Source organism: Perkinsus marinus (genome assembly GCF_000006405.1).
Source record: "Perkinsus marinus ATCC 50983 genomic scaffold scf_1104296931854, whole genome shotgun sequence".
NCBI classification, from domain to species: Eukaryota; Perkinsozoa; order Perkinsida; family Perkinsidae; genus Perkinsus; species Perkinsus marinus.
The window spans coordinates 367,922-382,287 of NW_003215631.1; the positions used below are offsets into that span (position 1 = coordinate 367,922).

A 14,366-nucleotide genomic window follows, 5' to 3' on the forward strand; every position below is an offset into this window, starting at 1 on the left:
TCATCGAGGGATTGATATGTGACTCTTTACCCAAGTGGAGGGCGTCAGAATGTTTTACAGTGAACCTGTTTCTCCGTTGTTTTCAGGTTCTTGATGAAAGCATGGAGGGCTGAGAGAAATTGGTGGATCTCGCTTTTTTCACTGACTTTGTGGCTTATGGTCTGGAGGTCTGCCACTTGGGTACAGGGACTCATTGATGAGGAACAGAAGGACTCTCAGCAAGGTAATCGAACACTTCTCGAGACACTATCGTTAACTATCTCAAATGACCCGTCTTGGCCGTCGATATATGGCATAAAATTTATGTGAGGGCGCTATGCCAATGCATCATAGTGCAAGGTGATTCTGATCATGCTGTTGAATCCGCGCGCCAGTTAGATCGTGCGGCGGCACCTGTGGGCTCGTTGCATGTCTTCCTGCAGGCGAGTCTGGTCTAACCGGTGACCTGAAGGTGAAAGAGAAGTCTAAAGATGCTACAAGCACTGTTGTTGACCAAAAGAAGCCAGCGGTCTCCAAGGCAGCTTCGCCAGCGGTCTCCAAGGCAGCTTCGGAGGTGGAAATGACGAGTATGAAGAAGTGAGATATCTGTAGCGGCAACTATACTGTGTTTCTATTCATATCGCTAGTGTGGAGTTTTCCAGTGGGGTTTTCCAGTGGGGTTTTCATTGGTGTAGACGGATTTCTTGATTATCGTCGCTAAGATGATGTTTCCATGGGTTGATTGTATTTCGATTTAGTAGAAGCAGGCGATCTCGACGATTCATTAGTGCTCGTTGCTTAGTCTGCTAGTCATGCAGTGGTATTCATGCCAGGCCCTGGTCTAGATCTGCTAGGGTCTCCCGTTATCTCGGGGCAAGTGGTTTCTATCCCTAGGTTTGAATTGTCTCTGACAACATGGGATGTGCACAGTCAACGGACGCGGGTTCTGCTCCAGGTGGTCGTGCAGCTGGTGGATTGAACGTGGTAGCACTATGAGAGAGGAATACTAGCATCGAACGGATAGCGCAATATGTTGTGAAGCAAGCAGTTGTCATTGCCGTAGATCATTCGAGTTCACTGTGAATCAAAACTCGAGTTGTAGTCGTGAGCTATAGCATCTTGTGTTCAGACCGGCAGTCGAGCGTCTCCGAGTGGCATCGAGTCCAAGATAGTTCTTTTGGGAGATTCAGGCGTTGGTAAGTGGATTCAAAAATGATATGGATGCGGTCTATAAAGTCGTCCTTGTGTTTGCGGAGATTTCTTATACCGAATGGCGTAGACGTTTGTGTATGATGCGTTGATTAGCTTTATGAGAGCTGGGGGTCAGTGCTTCTGTTGCTCTCGGCTGCATAACTCTTGTGATGATTGGCCAGCCGTCTCGAATCGTGAACTGTGAGCAACTCATATTGTCACACATTGTCGAGCTTTCAAGACTTTGACCCTGTGGGCTCTTCCTTGCTGTTCCCGCTTCATGGGGTGGATTCGGATTACTGGCAGTGACACAGGATGTGATTCCTAGTCGGTTGCTCCTAGGCTTGGGTACTCCAACATATGAACGATGACATTGTGAATTTGCCAGGTAAATCTTCGATGGCTTTGAGATTCTGCCAAGGCAGATTCCCACCGTTCCATGAAGTTACCATCGGCGCGGCCTTTCTCCAGCAGATCGTGCGGCTTCCGAGTTCTAACACGCAGCTGAAACTGCATATTTGGGATACTGGTAGTACAGTCGGAGCTCTCAGTCGGGTGGGTTTGCATGCTACTTTCACAGGTGGACAAGAGCGATTCCGTGCCATGGCGCCGCTATACTATCGAGATGCTGCGGGTAATCGTTGTTCCTCATGTGACACGAGTCGTGTCTAGTCGTAGACTTTTCCTTTATTTCGTCATGTCCATTTTTGGTTCTTGTGCACCTCAGTGTCTGGAACTCTCTGGGCGAACTCGTTCCTCGACGAGAGATCTTCAGTTAGTATGAACTCGTGCGGGATTATTGTCTCGTCGTTCAAGGTGCAGTCGTTGTGTATGATGTTGGCTCGAAAGAGTCTTTCGAGTCGGTGAAGTTTTGGGTAAGTGAGCTGCGTAGCAAGGGTCCACCGGACGTGCGTATCGCGGTAGCTGGCAACAAGGCAGATCTCCCAGAGTCCGATCAGGTGAACCAGTTTGGCCTGTAATGTGATATTCCATGATGCACGATATCAGGTTGTTACAACACAAGAAGCAGAGGAATTTTGTCAAGAAAACGGACTGTTGTGCTTTAGAACTTCAGCCATGACTGGAGCCAATGTAAGCCTGGGAATACTTCTGGGGTCACTTCTGGGACTTACCGAGATCTTGTGAGTCGACAGTTCTGTCCTGTATCTGCGTCATTGACATGATGGAGTCGCCAAGGCTAGAACTTCGTATCAGATCGGCAAACTGTTCGAAGCTGTCGCAGAGGAGGTGTACAATGTGATCAAGAGCAAGCAGCGCTCTCCCAGCGGCAGTGCTGGACCAGCCATATAGTCTTGAAGCAGCTACATCTCTATTATTGCATTGATCATCATGCTCACCTTGTGTCGTCAATTGTCTTCACTTTTGGGGCGGGGTCATCTAATGTTGGTCACCAACTTTGTGTAATGTGTAATGATAGCACGACAACAGAAGAGAGCTACAAAAGAAATCATCGCGTACCTCATAGCAGCTCTGTTTGGTGAAGTGGCCGTGCTCGCGCAGGTCAAACAAGTAGAACGATCTGCGAGTGCTTCGTCCAGAGCCGCTGAGAGGTTGTGCAAAGGACCCGCGCAAATCCATCATTTCTGATGTTTATAATACACGAATAACATGTTTATTCAGCCTATATCATTTGTCCTTTGTGTGACAAAAAGGCGGATCGCACAACTTCTTAGAAAAATATGGTCGTTCTCAGGAGTAAAGGGACAAAACGGTTGTAAATAAATCACTCGGAAAAGATTGCTGAGACGTTTTTCACGCAGAACAAACAGCACGCGAGTTCGATGAAACAAGGGAATACCGTTGATCACAGGGAGGTTAATTGCACGATAAATATGGTAGTCGCAGTATCTCGCGGAGGTACGCGAAATATATGAAAGGAGAGGTTACAAACCAAGAGTGAACTCGACTATTTGCGCACATATCGTATCGTGAAACGGCCTCCATCTCGGGAAAAAAACGTACCGGTGCCCGAATAACTCTCGCTCGTGTCTTGCTCTCTTGGCAATTTCCTCGAGCAAATTCCAATCACGTATTCTCCGCTTAATGCCATCAACTCCAGCAGAGCCGTTATGCATTCACTACTTCCGAACAGTCGACAGAAATGGGCAGGAAGTGGTTATTGATCCCCGAGTGGAAGTTCTCCGAGTAACAAAAAAGACTCGCTGATATTGCTCAAGGTTTACCATTCTAGGCTTACGCACGAGTGTCCCACCTGAGTATCATGTTTGTGGGCTCATCGCAGCCCTATTCGGTCGCTTCCGCCAACGCTGCGTTGCCTTGTGCATTCCTGGATGGTATGACTGGCCCTGTCGGATTTGAAGGCTTGCTCCAAGCGATGAGAGCTAGGGTTAGAGAAATGAAGGAGGATCCTTCCTATCGAGGAAGCCCTGAAATATTGGATGAGGAGGAAAACGACATCATCGACTCCGAGAATGGAGTGATGCGCATCGTTTGGATACGGGCTTGTATAGAAGAAGCGATTGAGTAATATTCTCGAGAGTAGTCTCGAACGATGCATTGAACTCGAACGAGTATTGACTTCCATTCATAGCTCGTTGATCATAACGCGTCATAGGGCCGTTGAGGCATGGATATGGATCACTTCAATTGTATCAACTACAGTAGTCAGGTTCTGCACCTGGATGAACCCTTTGTGTTATAAAGAGTTCACAGCACCCATTGTTCGACGAAGCATACCGTTCCCACTCAACGCCATATATCTTGAATCACACCGCACTGAAGTGGCTCGTAAATGGGCACGGTCTACCAAGCTCGGAAAAGAAGAGAGTCGAGCAGCTGGGCATAGAGTCGCGAGAAGAGTAGTGCGTGGGATTTGCCCGGCGAACGAAAACGGGGGTTATTGGCTCAACTCTTTGAATGACTTCACGTTTTTCTTAGCTCGAGAGCATCCTGGAAGCGGTTCAAACCTACGTCGAGGTCGAGTTCCCTCTGTTCGCTCGTGGAGGTCTTTCAAGCGGAGGGAGTTGTCCTCGACATCCTAGCTATTTCGATACCGTCTTGTACGCCTATTTGAGAGCCTTGCATAATATTCCGGAGAAGCTCCTGGCTGCTTGGATCCAAGATGATGCTGCAAGCGAGCAAGATGAACTGCGTGTTAATGACCTTCTCAAAGGCCATCACAAGTAATATCCTATATCCAGGCAGCGTCTGCCATCCGTTGACCATTATTCTGCTCAAATAGCGTCATCGCATTTTTTTGATGCACATCACTTCTTCAATCTCAGATTTCTCACTGTATTCGAACGCTACCTGCAAGAGTGCGAATATGAGGAGTCGCAAAATGCGGGTGACGGACATGTTCTCGTTGCTGCGATTTCAGATCGAACTGGAGTCTGCTGTTGATGTATATGAGCTATATCCGCCCCATATCATCTCATAACGAGTTCTTGTGCGGATCAGTGATCTCTGCCTCAGATTCACCCCCATCTAGCTTCACGGCCAATATGCGGTTGGACAGTGGACAAGTAGAAGAGTCTACTACCGATCGGTCGTTTGAAGCTGTGCAAAGTTCGGCGCAGGCAGAGCGCGAAGAAGCCGTCAAGGGGAAAAAGCCCGGCGATTTCCTATTCCTAGGAGCTACACTATGCGTAACCATCATAGCCGTTTTGATTCAAGTGATTGCAGGAGCGGGGTCAGCGACGCGGACATGACTCGAACAATGTGGAAAACATGGATGATTTGTGCTAGCGGCACACCTTATGTAAACTTTGCTAGATCGATTTCTTATCACTTCTTGACTCTACGTGGCAGTGTAGTTTTGCGTAAGTGCTCGTGTCAATTCAGCTGCATAACCTTGCTGATATACCCTCGCACTGGCGACATCGCTTGTGTCTTCTACGGGCAAGATAATACTATATACATTCGGTCAATCATCATCCATGATCATTTCGTTTCGAACAGTTCTTCCTGGCTCGACTGAGGAACAACACAGCATGATGACTTGTGAGCTTCGCGGTGTATAGATTTGGATGTTACCCATACGGGACGATGCAATTCCCGCACTGTATTCGGCCGGCCCTTCACCGCTTTTGCATGTAGCTTCTCTGACCATCAGAGATGCTGATGAGCAGGGAACTTATTTAATAGAACGTCGCTTCCGTAAACCTCAAGAATTGGAGCGAGTTCCAAATTTGGAAACATTTTGCATTTCGATTTAGGATATACGTAGCGTCGTCCCTTTGTGGACAGTCGGCTGGTGCTCGCTGCACATATCGCGGCATAGCATAGTTCACAATAGATTCGAGTAACTATGTGTGTGTTGAAAGTTTCGGATTCCTAGCGAACTCGAGAATGTTGTCTTATCTCTCCAAGAAGATCGCCGTTCCGCACAATCTTGCGGTCGAGGTCGTCTCATGGAACGCGGGACAAGGATGGTTAGCTATTGGCGGAGAGAATGGTTTCCTGAAGGTGCGTTCGCCAACCTTTTGGCCATAGTCATCTAGACCGATTACATCCTGCATCCCAGCTGTTGGATGAAGGCTGGGCACATGGACAGTTCGCCGCTGATAGGTTCTGAAACTTGATGGCAGCACCACTGATGATTCTTCATCCAATAACAACAATGACTTTTCTTCGACTCAGACGCTAGAGGGACATCAGGTGAGCTGATCGGCGATGCGTCTTCTTTCCTTCATCAGCCCGGATAGCTACCGAATGATCCGCCTATCGATAGTTCTCTCCAAAGCTGGCTGAACTAATCGTTTCTCTCCTGGAAGTACTTGTTGATCGACGTCATGATCCCTCATGGAGTTCCACCGACTCCGTATACTCATGCCATTTCAGCACTCAATACGAGTAATTGTGTGGAATGAAAATTTCCGGAAGCTGACGACGTCCGATGCAAAAGGTCTGATCATCGGTAAATCGTACATCGCCCTCAATAATCCTCGGATGGATTGTGGTCAGTGTGGTCCATGAATCAAGGAGCATGGTTTGAAGAAATGGTGAACAATCGCAATCGATCAGTCGTCACGGATATGAGATGGAGCAAAGATGGTCAAAGGATATGCATCGTGTGAGCAGTCGCGCATTGCCGGTTGCGTGCTCGGCAACTAATTTGGAATACTTTTCACGGGCCGACCGTTGCGGTGCCTTTTCTGGTGATAGTCGTCGGTCGTATGCTCGAATATCGGAGCTCTTGGTGTGATTAAGAATTATGGTGGATATTTTTGGAATTCAACGCTCTACAGCGCTCATCACTGATGTATACGGAGAGTCAGTCGAGCTGACTCGGTTCTGATCCGTAACTGTCTGAGGCTCTATGCGAGTAGATACGAAGATGGTGCGGTCATAGTAGGAACTGTGGACGGCCAGCGTCTATGGGGTAAAGAGATTGATAAAAAACTTTCGCAAGTTGAGTGGCTGCCCGACTGCAAGGGTCTCATCTTCGGTACATTCGACGGTGAAATCCAGGTAGAGAGGTCAAATGCGTCGTTTGTCGCTCTACTACATAGCATCGGCAAACATTCGTCTCAGATATATGACTCAGAAGGGATATTCTCTCATAGGGTTCACGCTGCTTGCCTCGATTCAAACCAAGCTCCGCGCATTCAACCATCCAAGCAAGTGGCACCACCGAACATCGGAATCGCCTCAATAGAATGGTGGGGATCTTCGGATGTCACTGGTGAGGTCGCTTCCTACTGTTTTCATCGCATGAAAGGACGTGGCATTGGGAATCGCCTCACTCAGCGGCTTGATTTACTTCGTACCTTGTCCGATTTAGGGAGAGATATAGCGTGACACCAATCGATCGATTTCCTCGCTCAGTCGCGTTTCGAGAGAGTTCAAGCTAGCTCAATATATAGACCTATCTGATACATCTATCGACTAGGAAGCTAGGGATCAGCTCTCCGGGAATGTAAATGGTCGTTCGACTAGTGCTAAATATATATGTGCGGGTTAAAGGACCAGGTCATACGAGCACATGCAAACAACTAGTCAACCTCTCCAATCCCACTTTGTAGACTTTCTTCTCGAGTATAACCTTCAGAGCTCACTGATGAGACAGTCGAGCATATCCGAGATGAGTATAGCTACGCGTCCGACTGTTACTAGAGACTTCAAACCATGACTGCAACGGGGTCCCGAGGAAGACACGCGTTGCTCATATCTCTCATCCCTCTTTCAGTTTCATTGCATGCGTTAGAGAAACACGCGGCGCTGGCAGCGGCAGAGTCAGCTGCGAGAATGATTGGCGAGCGCCATCTTGTCTCTTGCGCTCCGAATCTATGTATTGCTTTCCGCAATGGCAAAGCACAGTTAATGCGTGGAATTCAAGATGATCAACCCAGTAAGCAACCTTGAATTCGAATTGAACGTGAGCTTCCAAACTTCGCTGATGGAGACCTCATCGGTCTCGTCCCAACCGTTCTTGAATCAAGTTCAGACCTCGTTTGTTTCTGCCTAGTTTTACTTGATACTGGCATCAATATCTTGGGAGCTGAGTGGTCTCCTTCGGGGCATACTATCGCTATTGCAGGGATCTCGGTGAGTCCTCGCCTCGGTCCATCTTCTTACGCTACGATGTCTGCCACTTTTGCCTCCCATCACCTGTTTTGCACGGAATGCTCGTGTCCTCAGGAGTGCGGCGGTCTCGATGATGTGTCCTCGCACAGAGGGTCATCGGAGGCGCTGAGAGGCTCTGGTGTAGTTCGAATATATTCTTCCTTCGGACAACTTCTGAGCAATCAGCTGGTAAGGCTTAATTGATCGTGTTGATCTCCCGCGAATAAAAGTCAGAGGATTGAAACCCCCTTGCCTGGCGCATGAACAGAAATCCAACATTTTTCGAAGATGTATTCGCTACTCAACTATTTTTCTGTATTTTCTTGCAGGAATAGACATCTCTTCCTATGTTCTCAGATCCCGAGTTTGACAGGCCGAGTCAATGGATTAAGATCGCTTTCTTGGGAAGGATCGGGCGCTCGTATAGCACTCGCTGTCGACTCCTACATTTACCTCTCCACTATCAAGTACTATTCTCTCATGATAGGACTTTCTCGTCTTGTCCATGCTGAGTCACGTTGAGCTGCTCACATCCAGCAGCGCCTATATTTTCCTCAGGACTGAGCGCCTCTGGGGCCACTTTAATTCGGGTACACTGTTGTTTGTGCAACAGACTGTCACAAGAAGTTCCCCTTCTTGGAATCAAGATCTACAAACTGACAGTAAAACGCTAAATTTGACTGAAGACGCGTGCACAGTCACGTTCTGGGATACTGAAAAAGTCAGATATTCACTATCATGGCTAATTCAATAGAGACTGTCTTGTAGGATCGAAAATATGTGAAGTCAATCCGAGACGTCGTTGCTGTCGCAACCTGTAGCACCAGCGAAGTTTGTGCGATATTCACTGCCGGATTATCCCGTAGGTCCTTGTTGTGCTCGGCAATCCGCTCGTGAGACCTGGAATTCGTGTTTAGCCATCAGTTGTATCACTCTAATTTGAATCCATCTGAATCAAACTAGCCAGAGGTGGACTTGAGTCTGATGCTAATGTTCGAGCTTCGCGTGGTGGCACTCACATCAGACGACTGAGACTTGCTTTCTGACCTCCAGTCGAGAATCCTCCATCTGCTTCGAGCTTGACACCCACAGCTTCCTTACAGTTCGTCATTCGACTATACAATGGTGAGGTTTCCACACTCCATCTCATTGACCGAAAGGACACACATGGGTTACAGGTGTTGGCGCACCAGTTGAGGTGGGCCGCAACTGTCCGCTTGTTCCCAAAAGTGTGGCAATGACCCAAGAGTATTTGCTTGTGGCAAGCGACGATGAGATTTATCTTTGGAATTTCGGGAAGGTAAGACGATTCAACGGAACATCCTACTTAGCATAGCCGGATCATCCGGCCCGGATGGTTGGCAAGATGTCTCCTCCCCCAGGCACCAGCGGTTATCGAGATGGACATCGATAAGGGATATATCAGTACGTGGCGCATTCCGTTCAGAGTAGTCATAATCTCTTGAATCTTGCTTCGAGGATTGCTTTGCGCTTTCTACTCCTTCTCTAGCCAAATGCCTCACTGGCAGGTTTTGGCGGGACGATTCGCAAGCGGTCTGAATCGATGAGGCATGTTGACGATTATTCTCTCGGAGTTGCTGCCGGAGTGGACAGGCAAGTGGTCGGCATATCCTCATGATATGTGAATCAGTTATACTCCGCCAAGTGGCATGAATAAGATCAAGGATCCGATTATTGATGTCGCAATAGCTCGCGATGGGGCTCTGTTCATTTGTCGTAGTAGTGGAATCATACATCAGTAAGTGTTGGAACTCCTGTCGTCACCAGTCATCCTCTAGTAAGGTACACATCTCTGACGCTCTCTCTCCAGGGTTCATTCAACGTCGATTGCCGGCCTCAGGTGCGAAATCTTGACTCCAGTTACTGCAGCGCTTTTGAGGCCTCTTTTGTCGGCTAACTCACGCGTGTGTGCTTTCTGACTGGGGTCGCGAGACCCCAGCCACTCCAAACTAGTTTATTCAGAGCTATCCAGTTTCAGAGTCTGCGACTTTATCTCTATCAACACTGGACTGGGTTGTGTATCCTCAGAATATCGCAGTCAACTGCGAAGCCACGAGGCTTTCAGTGGTCGATGAAGAGAGTCATCTGCATGTCTTTGAGCTGCTCTCCCCTCAAGGAGGTTCCTCATCAGTCGTGGTTGCCAACGCATTGTCAAGAGGAGAACGGCGGGAGATATGGCAGATGAAGTGGGCAGCAGACCAGCCAGGTGGTCCACTTTCCTGACATGCTGGAGCATATCCTATGTAGCAACTTCTTAGACCTTCTCGCGATAATGGAGAAATCTCGTATGTACATTTTGAGATCGATGAAGCCAGAAGAGCCGGTGACTAGTGAAGCGTACGCAAAGCATAACATGAGATACCAGGCCTCTGCGTCTTCTTTGTTATGTTAATCTGTCAGATACATCTATGAATTTAGTGACTTGCAGATTAAAGGAATCGTTCTGGACAATGTAGGAATGCCCCCTCCGGTTATGGCATTTTAGTGCTAGCGACCGCAGTGCAGAAGGCTACTGGAAAACCCCAATCCATCGCTCGTTTTTTTGGTGCTCGATACTCTGAAATCGATGACTCATTTTCAGCTACTTCGACCGATGCATTCTAGCTCAACTTCGCAGAAGCCCGTGGATCGAATCAAGGATGTGGTTGAGGGTTCAGATGCGTTCGCAGGGACAGTTCCTGGGAATTGGCAAAACCACCTTGTCATTTGTGACACCAAGACGCTGCGCGACACCAGAGACATGCTGTCGAAGCTTTCCAACATGAAGGACGCCTTCAGTTATGTGGAGGCGAACCCTCACAAGAGTGAGACGAGTATCCTGAAGACCGCTTTCGTTCTAGTTCAGATTGTGCAAGAACATTAGCAGGCATTTATGAGCATGTAGTTACTACGTATGCTGTGACTCAACTTTTCGAACGAGAAATTTCGTAATTCCTGATCTGGTAGAATGCTAAGTAAATAGGATTCGGCTACCGCATTCCAGTCATAAGGAGACCTGCCTCAGGGCTATGGCGTCTCCTCGCAGAATCGGCACTTGAGAAGTCGGATGTAAGTGTCGCCGAGAAGGCATTTGTTAAGTATGCATTGTAGCGACATTCGGGCTGAGTAGCAGACTTCTGTACTAGGCTCTCTTCCTACTCCGAAATTCGACTTTGTCGTAGGCTGGAGGACTTGGATGGCAGCGTAAAGCGTCTTGCTGAGGTAAGTCGTGGTGAATCGTCATGAAAGACTCTAGTCAATATACTTCATTTAGATCTCTGCCGTATATTTCCGGAGCTTCGACAACGCTGAGGCTCTGTACTTGGAAATTGACCGTCACGACCTCGCAGTTGATCTCAGACTGAAACTGGGAGACTGGTTTCGGGTGGTCCAACTACTCCAGGTGCTGAGAGGAGCTGTGGCGTCACTGATATTCTACTTCGAACTATCAGCCATGAGTGGGATGTCCTGAGATATTTCTGATCTCTGCAATTCCGTTTGTGATACCAATGAGACTCTAGAAATTAGAAGAATTTATATCCTGATTCGATTCGACTCGATAAAATACGTTGTATCTCGCATGCTGTAAGATAAGGATTCATCAACTGAAGGAGTTTTCATTCAGCCTGATGATACTTCTCGAGTTGGCTATCCGGAAGATGGCAACTCGACAAGGAAGCCTGGGTCTTCCCCGAGATTCGGCAGCCAGAAAAACCTTCTCAAGCAAGCATATGTGGAATGCGGCAACTACTATGCGAAAAGGGGGAGATGGAATCTCGCTGCTCAGGTTGGTTATTGGGTTTTCTGGTCTTCCTCGTCATCACAGTGAGAGAGCCATCATCTTGAGCCGTGGAAATCTTGTGCTTTCCTTTACAACGCCGGATAGCATTGCTCATCCTCAGTGTTTCCTGAGCGCGTCGGCAGGAGAGAGGCTTGTCGTAGCGTAGGTTTTTGGAGATTATGGGCAAACACACTTCGATGTGGTCTCTACACAGATACACGGCATTAGAAGACTTTGATTCGCTCTATCAGACAATCTCCCATGAAACTGATAGCGCTATTCATTTACGACGGGATGTAGCACGAGCACTTTTGAGCATCGGGCACGTCGAGCGAGCTGTGAATCTTCTTGTCGGGCTTGGAGATGTAACCTGGGTTGATGGATGGTCCTCGTAGTGAGATCGCGCACGAAACATTCGGCGGGGGTGCTCTTTTCCCTTCTCTGGATGTCACTTGAGCATCATCTCACGACGTCTTACTCGGCTTGTTCAAGATACCAACAGCAGTAGAAGAATGTATCATCTCGAATCATTGGTCTAAGGCGCTTGAGCTTGCCGCGGATCACAAACTTCTCGAGGTTGACAAGCTGTTGGGGAAGTGAGCTCCGCCCATTTCTCCAGAGCCGGTAGTCTTGAGTAGGCGGTGATACTCGGATAGATACGCGGTGCATTTCGTTGAAAACCATCAGATCTTCTCCGCTGTGGAACTCTACCACAGAGCTGGTAAACATGTCGAGGCAGCGCAGTTGTTGGTAGGCCTGGTCCTTCTGGCATGCTGTATTGACTGAAGCGGGCCGCTTCTAGCGGCATAATCTCGATGTTCGAGGTGCAACTTGCAGTCGACAATGATCGAGGGCAGACAGGGTTCATTACTCTTACCGCTCATCAGAAGAAGAAATTACATCTCTTGTCTGCACTGGAAGTGGAATCCCACAGGAGAAAATCCTCACGTGGGTTGACTATATTGGGATTTTGGAGCTTCTCCGCAGGTTTAGCTCCAGTCCACGACAAAGGATTCATCCCGTTTGGATTGGATGAAGAGGTTTGTGGTTAGCTTTATCGCGTCAGTGGGAACCTACCTTTGTAGTTGGTGAATACCGGACTTTTGGACTCACATTGGAGAGGATGCGAAGGGCTTCACCTGTATGCCAAGCTTGCCGTTTGTATACCCGTATCGCGTGCATGCGCCGCACGTCATGCGGAGAGTATCCGCGACAACTTTGGGCCGACTAATAAGCCTTCCATCATCCATCACGATACCAGATACATGTTATGTCATCGTCAGCTGTTCTCAGAGAAGGCTCAGCTCGCAGTTAAGACGGCTTTAAGGCTAGCAGAGCTCTTCGAGGACATAGTTGGTAGTGAGTCGCTGAAGCTGCACGGATATCGCTGCCATGTACAGGATACGAGCGTTCATGGTCGTTGTTAGCCATTGCAGCTTTCCAGTCCAAGTAAGACATTGGATTAGCTGGAGCCTATCTTTACGCAATGGCTCGCATTACAAATGCTCCCAGTTTCTTACAGCTAGCCAGCCAGCATATGCCCGAAGAACTCGTTTAATCGACTCTCATCAAGCGTTCGGGACTCGTCGGTCCAAATCGGGACTCCCATTGAGTCTTATCTCCGATGTTATCCGATGAAACCGTGTGTATTACATACTGAGCGAGACCATTCTTCTATGCAGGCGTTTTGCGCTCTGCAGTAGGGCCCTTATGAAGTTGGAAGGAGCAGAGGACATATCGCCCCATCGAAAGGGTCGATACTCGGAGCTGGTGAGTTACACCTGTGAGATAAGTTTGTGTTTGTCGCTCGCCAACTCGTCGTCGTCTGCGTGCTCCGGAACCCATATAACCCGGATAGTCTCATTCAGGCTTCTGCAATCTTCACGAAATATCCACCGAGAGATCCTCCTATGGCTGCGACATTAAAATGTCCTCACTCGGGGTGTTCGGCCAACAATCTGCACGAGTTGTCTTGTGAGTTGAGTAGAATAGTCATAAGCACATATGCTACTGCAGGTTCTTGCGCGGTTTGCCACCAACCTACCTCATGGTGTGTCGCTACGGGTGAACCAATTTTCTCGGAGTCCAAGAACACTCGCTTAGGTCCGGAATCCTTAGGTGATTTTCGATGGGATGAATGTCATCTCATCAGGTTCTGGAGGTGCAGGCGCCATCAAGCTCTTCTCGTGCCGAGTCTGCGCGTGAGTCTGCTTCTCACTCAGGTGCTCATAAACGCTCTCGTCCCCAGGCACGAAACGGTGATCGGGGAAGGCATTGAGATGACCATTTGCGCTCTATGCCATGCCCCTGTTGTATGATTAACATAACACCCATTTACTGAAGCCATTCTGGTCGTTGAATTATATGGTTCTTGAACTTTTGGATGTATATAAGTGAGCGCGGATACAGTCAATCGAGAGCTCGCTTCCGTGTCACTCGCGTGAGATACGGCGCATCCTACGATGAAACTATTCATGAGACCATATGCAGGATGCACAAACCATATTAGACCTCGTGTGCTCATTATGATCGTTACTATATGAGCAGTCTCTCTATTTGGCATGGCGAGGAATATAGTCTCTGCCAACTTCGTAATGCCAAAACACAAAACTCGAGTCCGGGATTGCTCAACGCCCGTCGTGTTCTGTGACAAAACTTTTCTGGTTGACCCTCAACCATATTGGCGGTCGGTTCTGAAAACTGGTACTGCAGGTTCCTCTTGAGAGGGATTCTATGGCTCATTGAGAGTGGTCACTATCATTGAGAGACTCTGGGACACTCAGACTGAGAGTCTTTCATCCGCTTTCAAAGTGACAAAGTACTCGAAATACAAAGAAACACTTCTTACTATGGTGTTGCCTCTTTT

The 14,366-nt window shown here is 48.2% G+C and overlaps 4 protein-coding genes across 4 annotated transcripts in view; all 4 read left to right on the forward strand.

Annotated features, from left to right (window-relative positions):
* Pmar_PMAR019950 (conserved hypothetical protein) overlaps nucleotides 1–616 on the forward strand; it is a gene marked incomplete at its 5' end in the record, with an annotated part of 1,363 nt that extends 747 nt beyond the window's left edge. Inside the window, 2 exons of the mRNA XM_002786226.1 lie at nucleotides 87–223; nucleotides 423–616. Of these exons, the coding sequence (XP_002786272.1) occupies nucleotides 87–223; nucleotides 423–580 (295 nt within the window). The 3' untranslated portion in view covers nucleotides 581–616. The remainder of the gene's footprint in view (nucleotides 1–86; nucleotides 224–422) is intronic.
* A 251-nt stretch (nucleotides 617–867) lies between these two features.
* Nucleotides 868–2,481, forward strand: Pmar_PMAR019951 (Rab5B protein, putative; the record flags this gene model as incomplete). The annotated part of the gene is made up of 7 exons (XM_002786227.1): nucleotides 868–963; nucleotides 1,109–1,175; nucleotides 1,559–1,699; nucleotides 1,751–1,804; nucleotides 1,987–2,129; nucleotides 2,179–2,262; nucleotides 2,386–2,481. Exons 1-7 carry the CDS (start codon nucleotides 895–897, stop codon nucleotides 2,479–2,481), a joined length of 654 nt encoding a protein of 217 aa, XP_002786273.1. The 5' UTR covers nucleotides 868–894.
* A 931-nt stretch (nucleotides 2,482–3,412) lies between these two features.
* Nucleotides 3,413–4,338, forward strand: Pmar_PMAR019952 (hypothetical protein; the record flags this gene model as incomplete). The annotated part of the gene is made up of 2 exons (XM_002786228.1): nucleotides 3,413–3,628; nucleotides 4,090–4,338. 2 exons carry the CDS (start codon nucleotides 3,413–3,415, stop codon nucleotides 4,336–4,338), a joined length of 465 nt encoding a protein of 154 aa, XP_002786274.1.
* Nucleotides 4,339–5,502: 1,164 nt separating this feature from the next.
* Nucleotides 5,503–13,583, forward strand: Pmar_PMAR019953 (wd-repeat protein, putative; the record flags this gene model as incomplete). The annotated part of the gene is made up of 22 exons (XM_002786229.1): nucleotides 5,503–5,619; nucleotides 5,722–5,811; nucleotides 5,995–6,070; nucleotides 6,118–6,226; nucleotides 6,483–6,624; nucleotides 6,688–6,838; nucleotides 7,361–7,504; nucleotides 7,622–7,786; nucleotides 8,099–8,186; nucleotides 9,988–10,077; nucleotides 10,141–10,192; nucleotides 10,322–10,544; nucleotides 10,745–10,817; nucleotides 10,866–10,941; nucleotides 10,994–11,122; nucleotides 11,345–11,506; nucleotides 11,677–11,865; nucleotides 11,993–12,096; nucleotides 12,157–12,250; nucleotides 13,204–13,270; nucleotides 13,369–13,466; nucleotides 13,517–13,583. Coding segments are annotated over 22 exons (2,506 nt in total), but the record flags the coding sequence as incomplete, so codon positions are not given.
* Nucleotides 13,584–14,366: the final 783 nt, after the last annotated feature.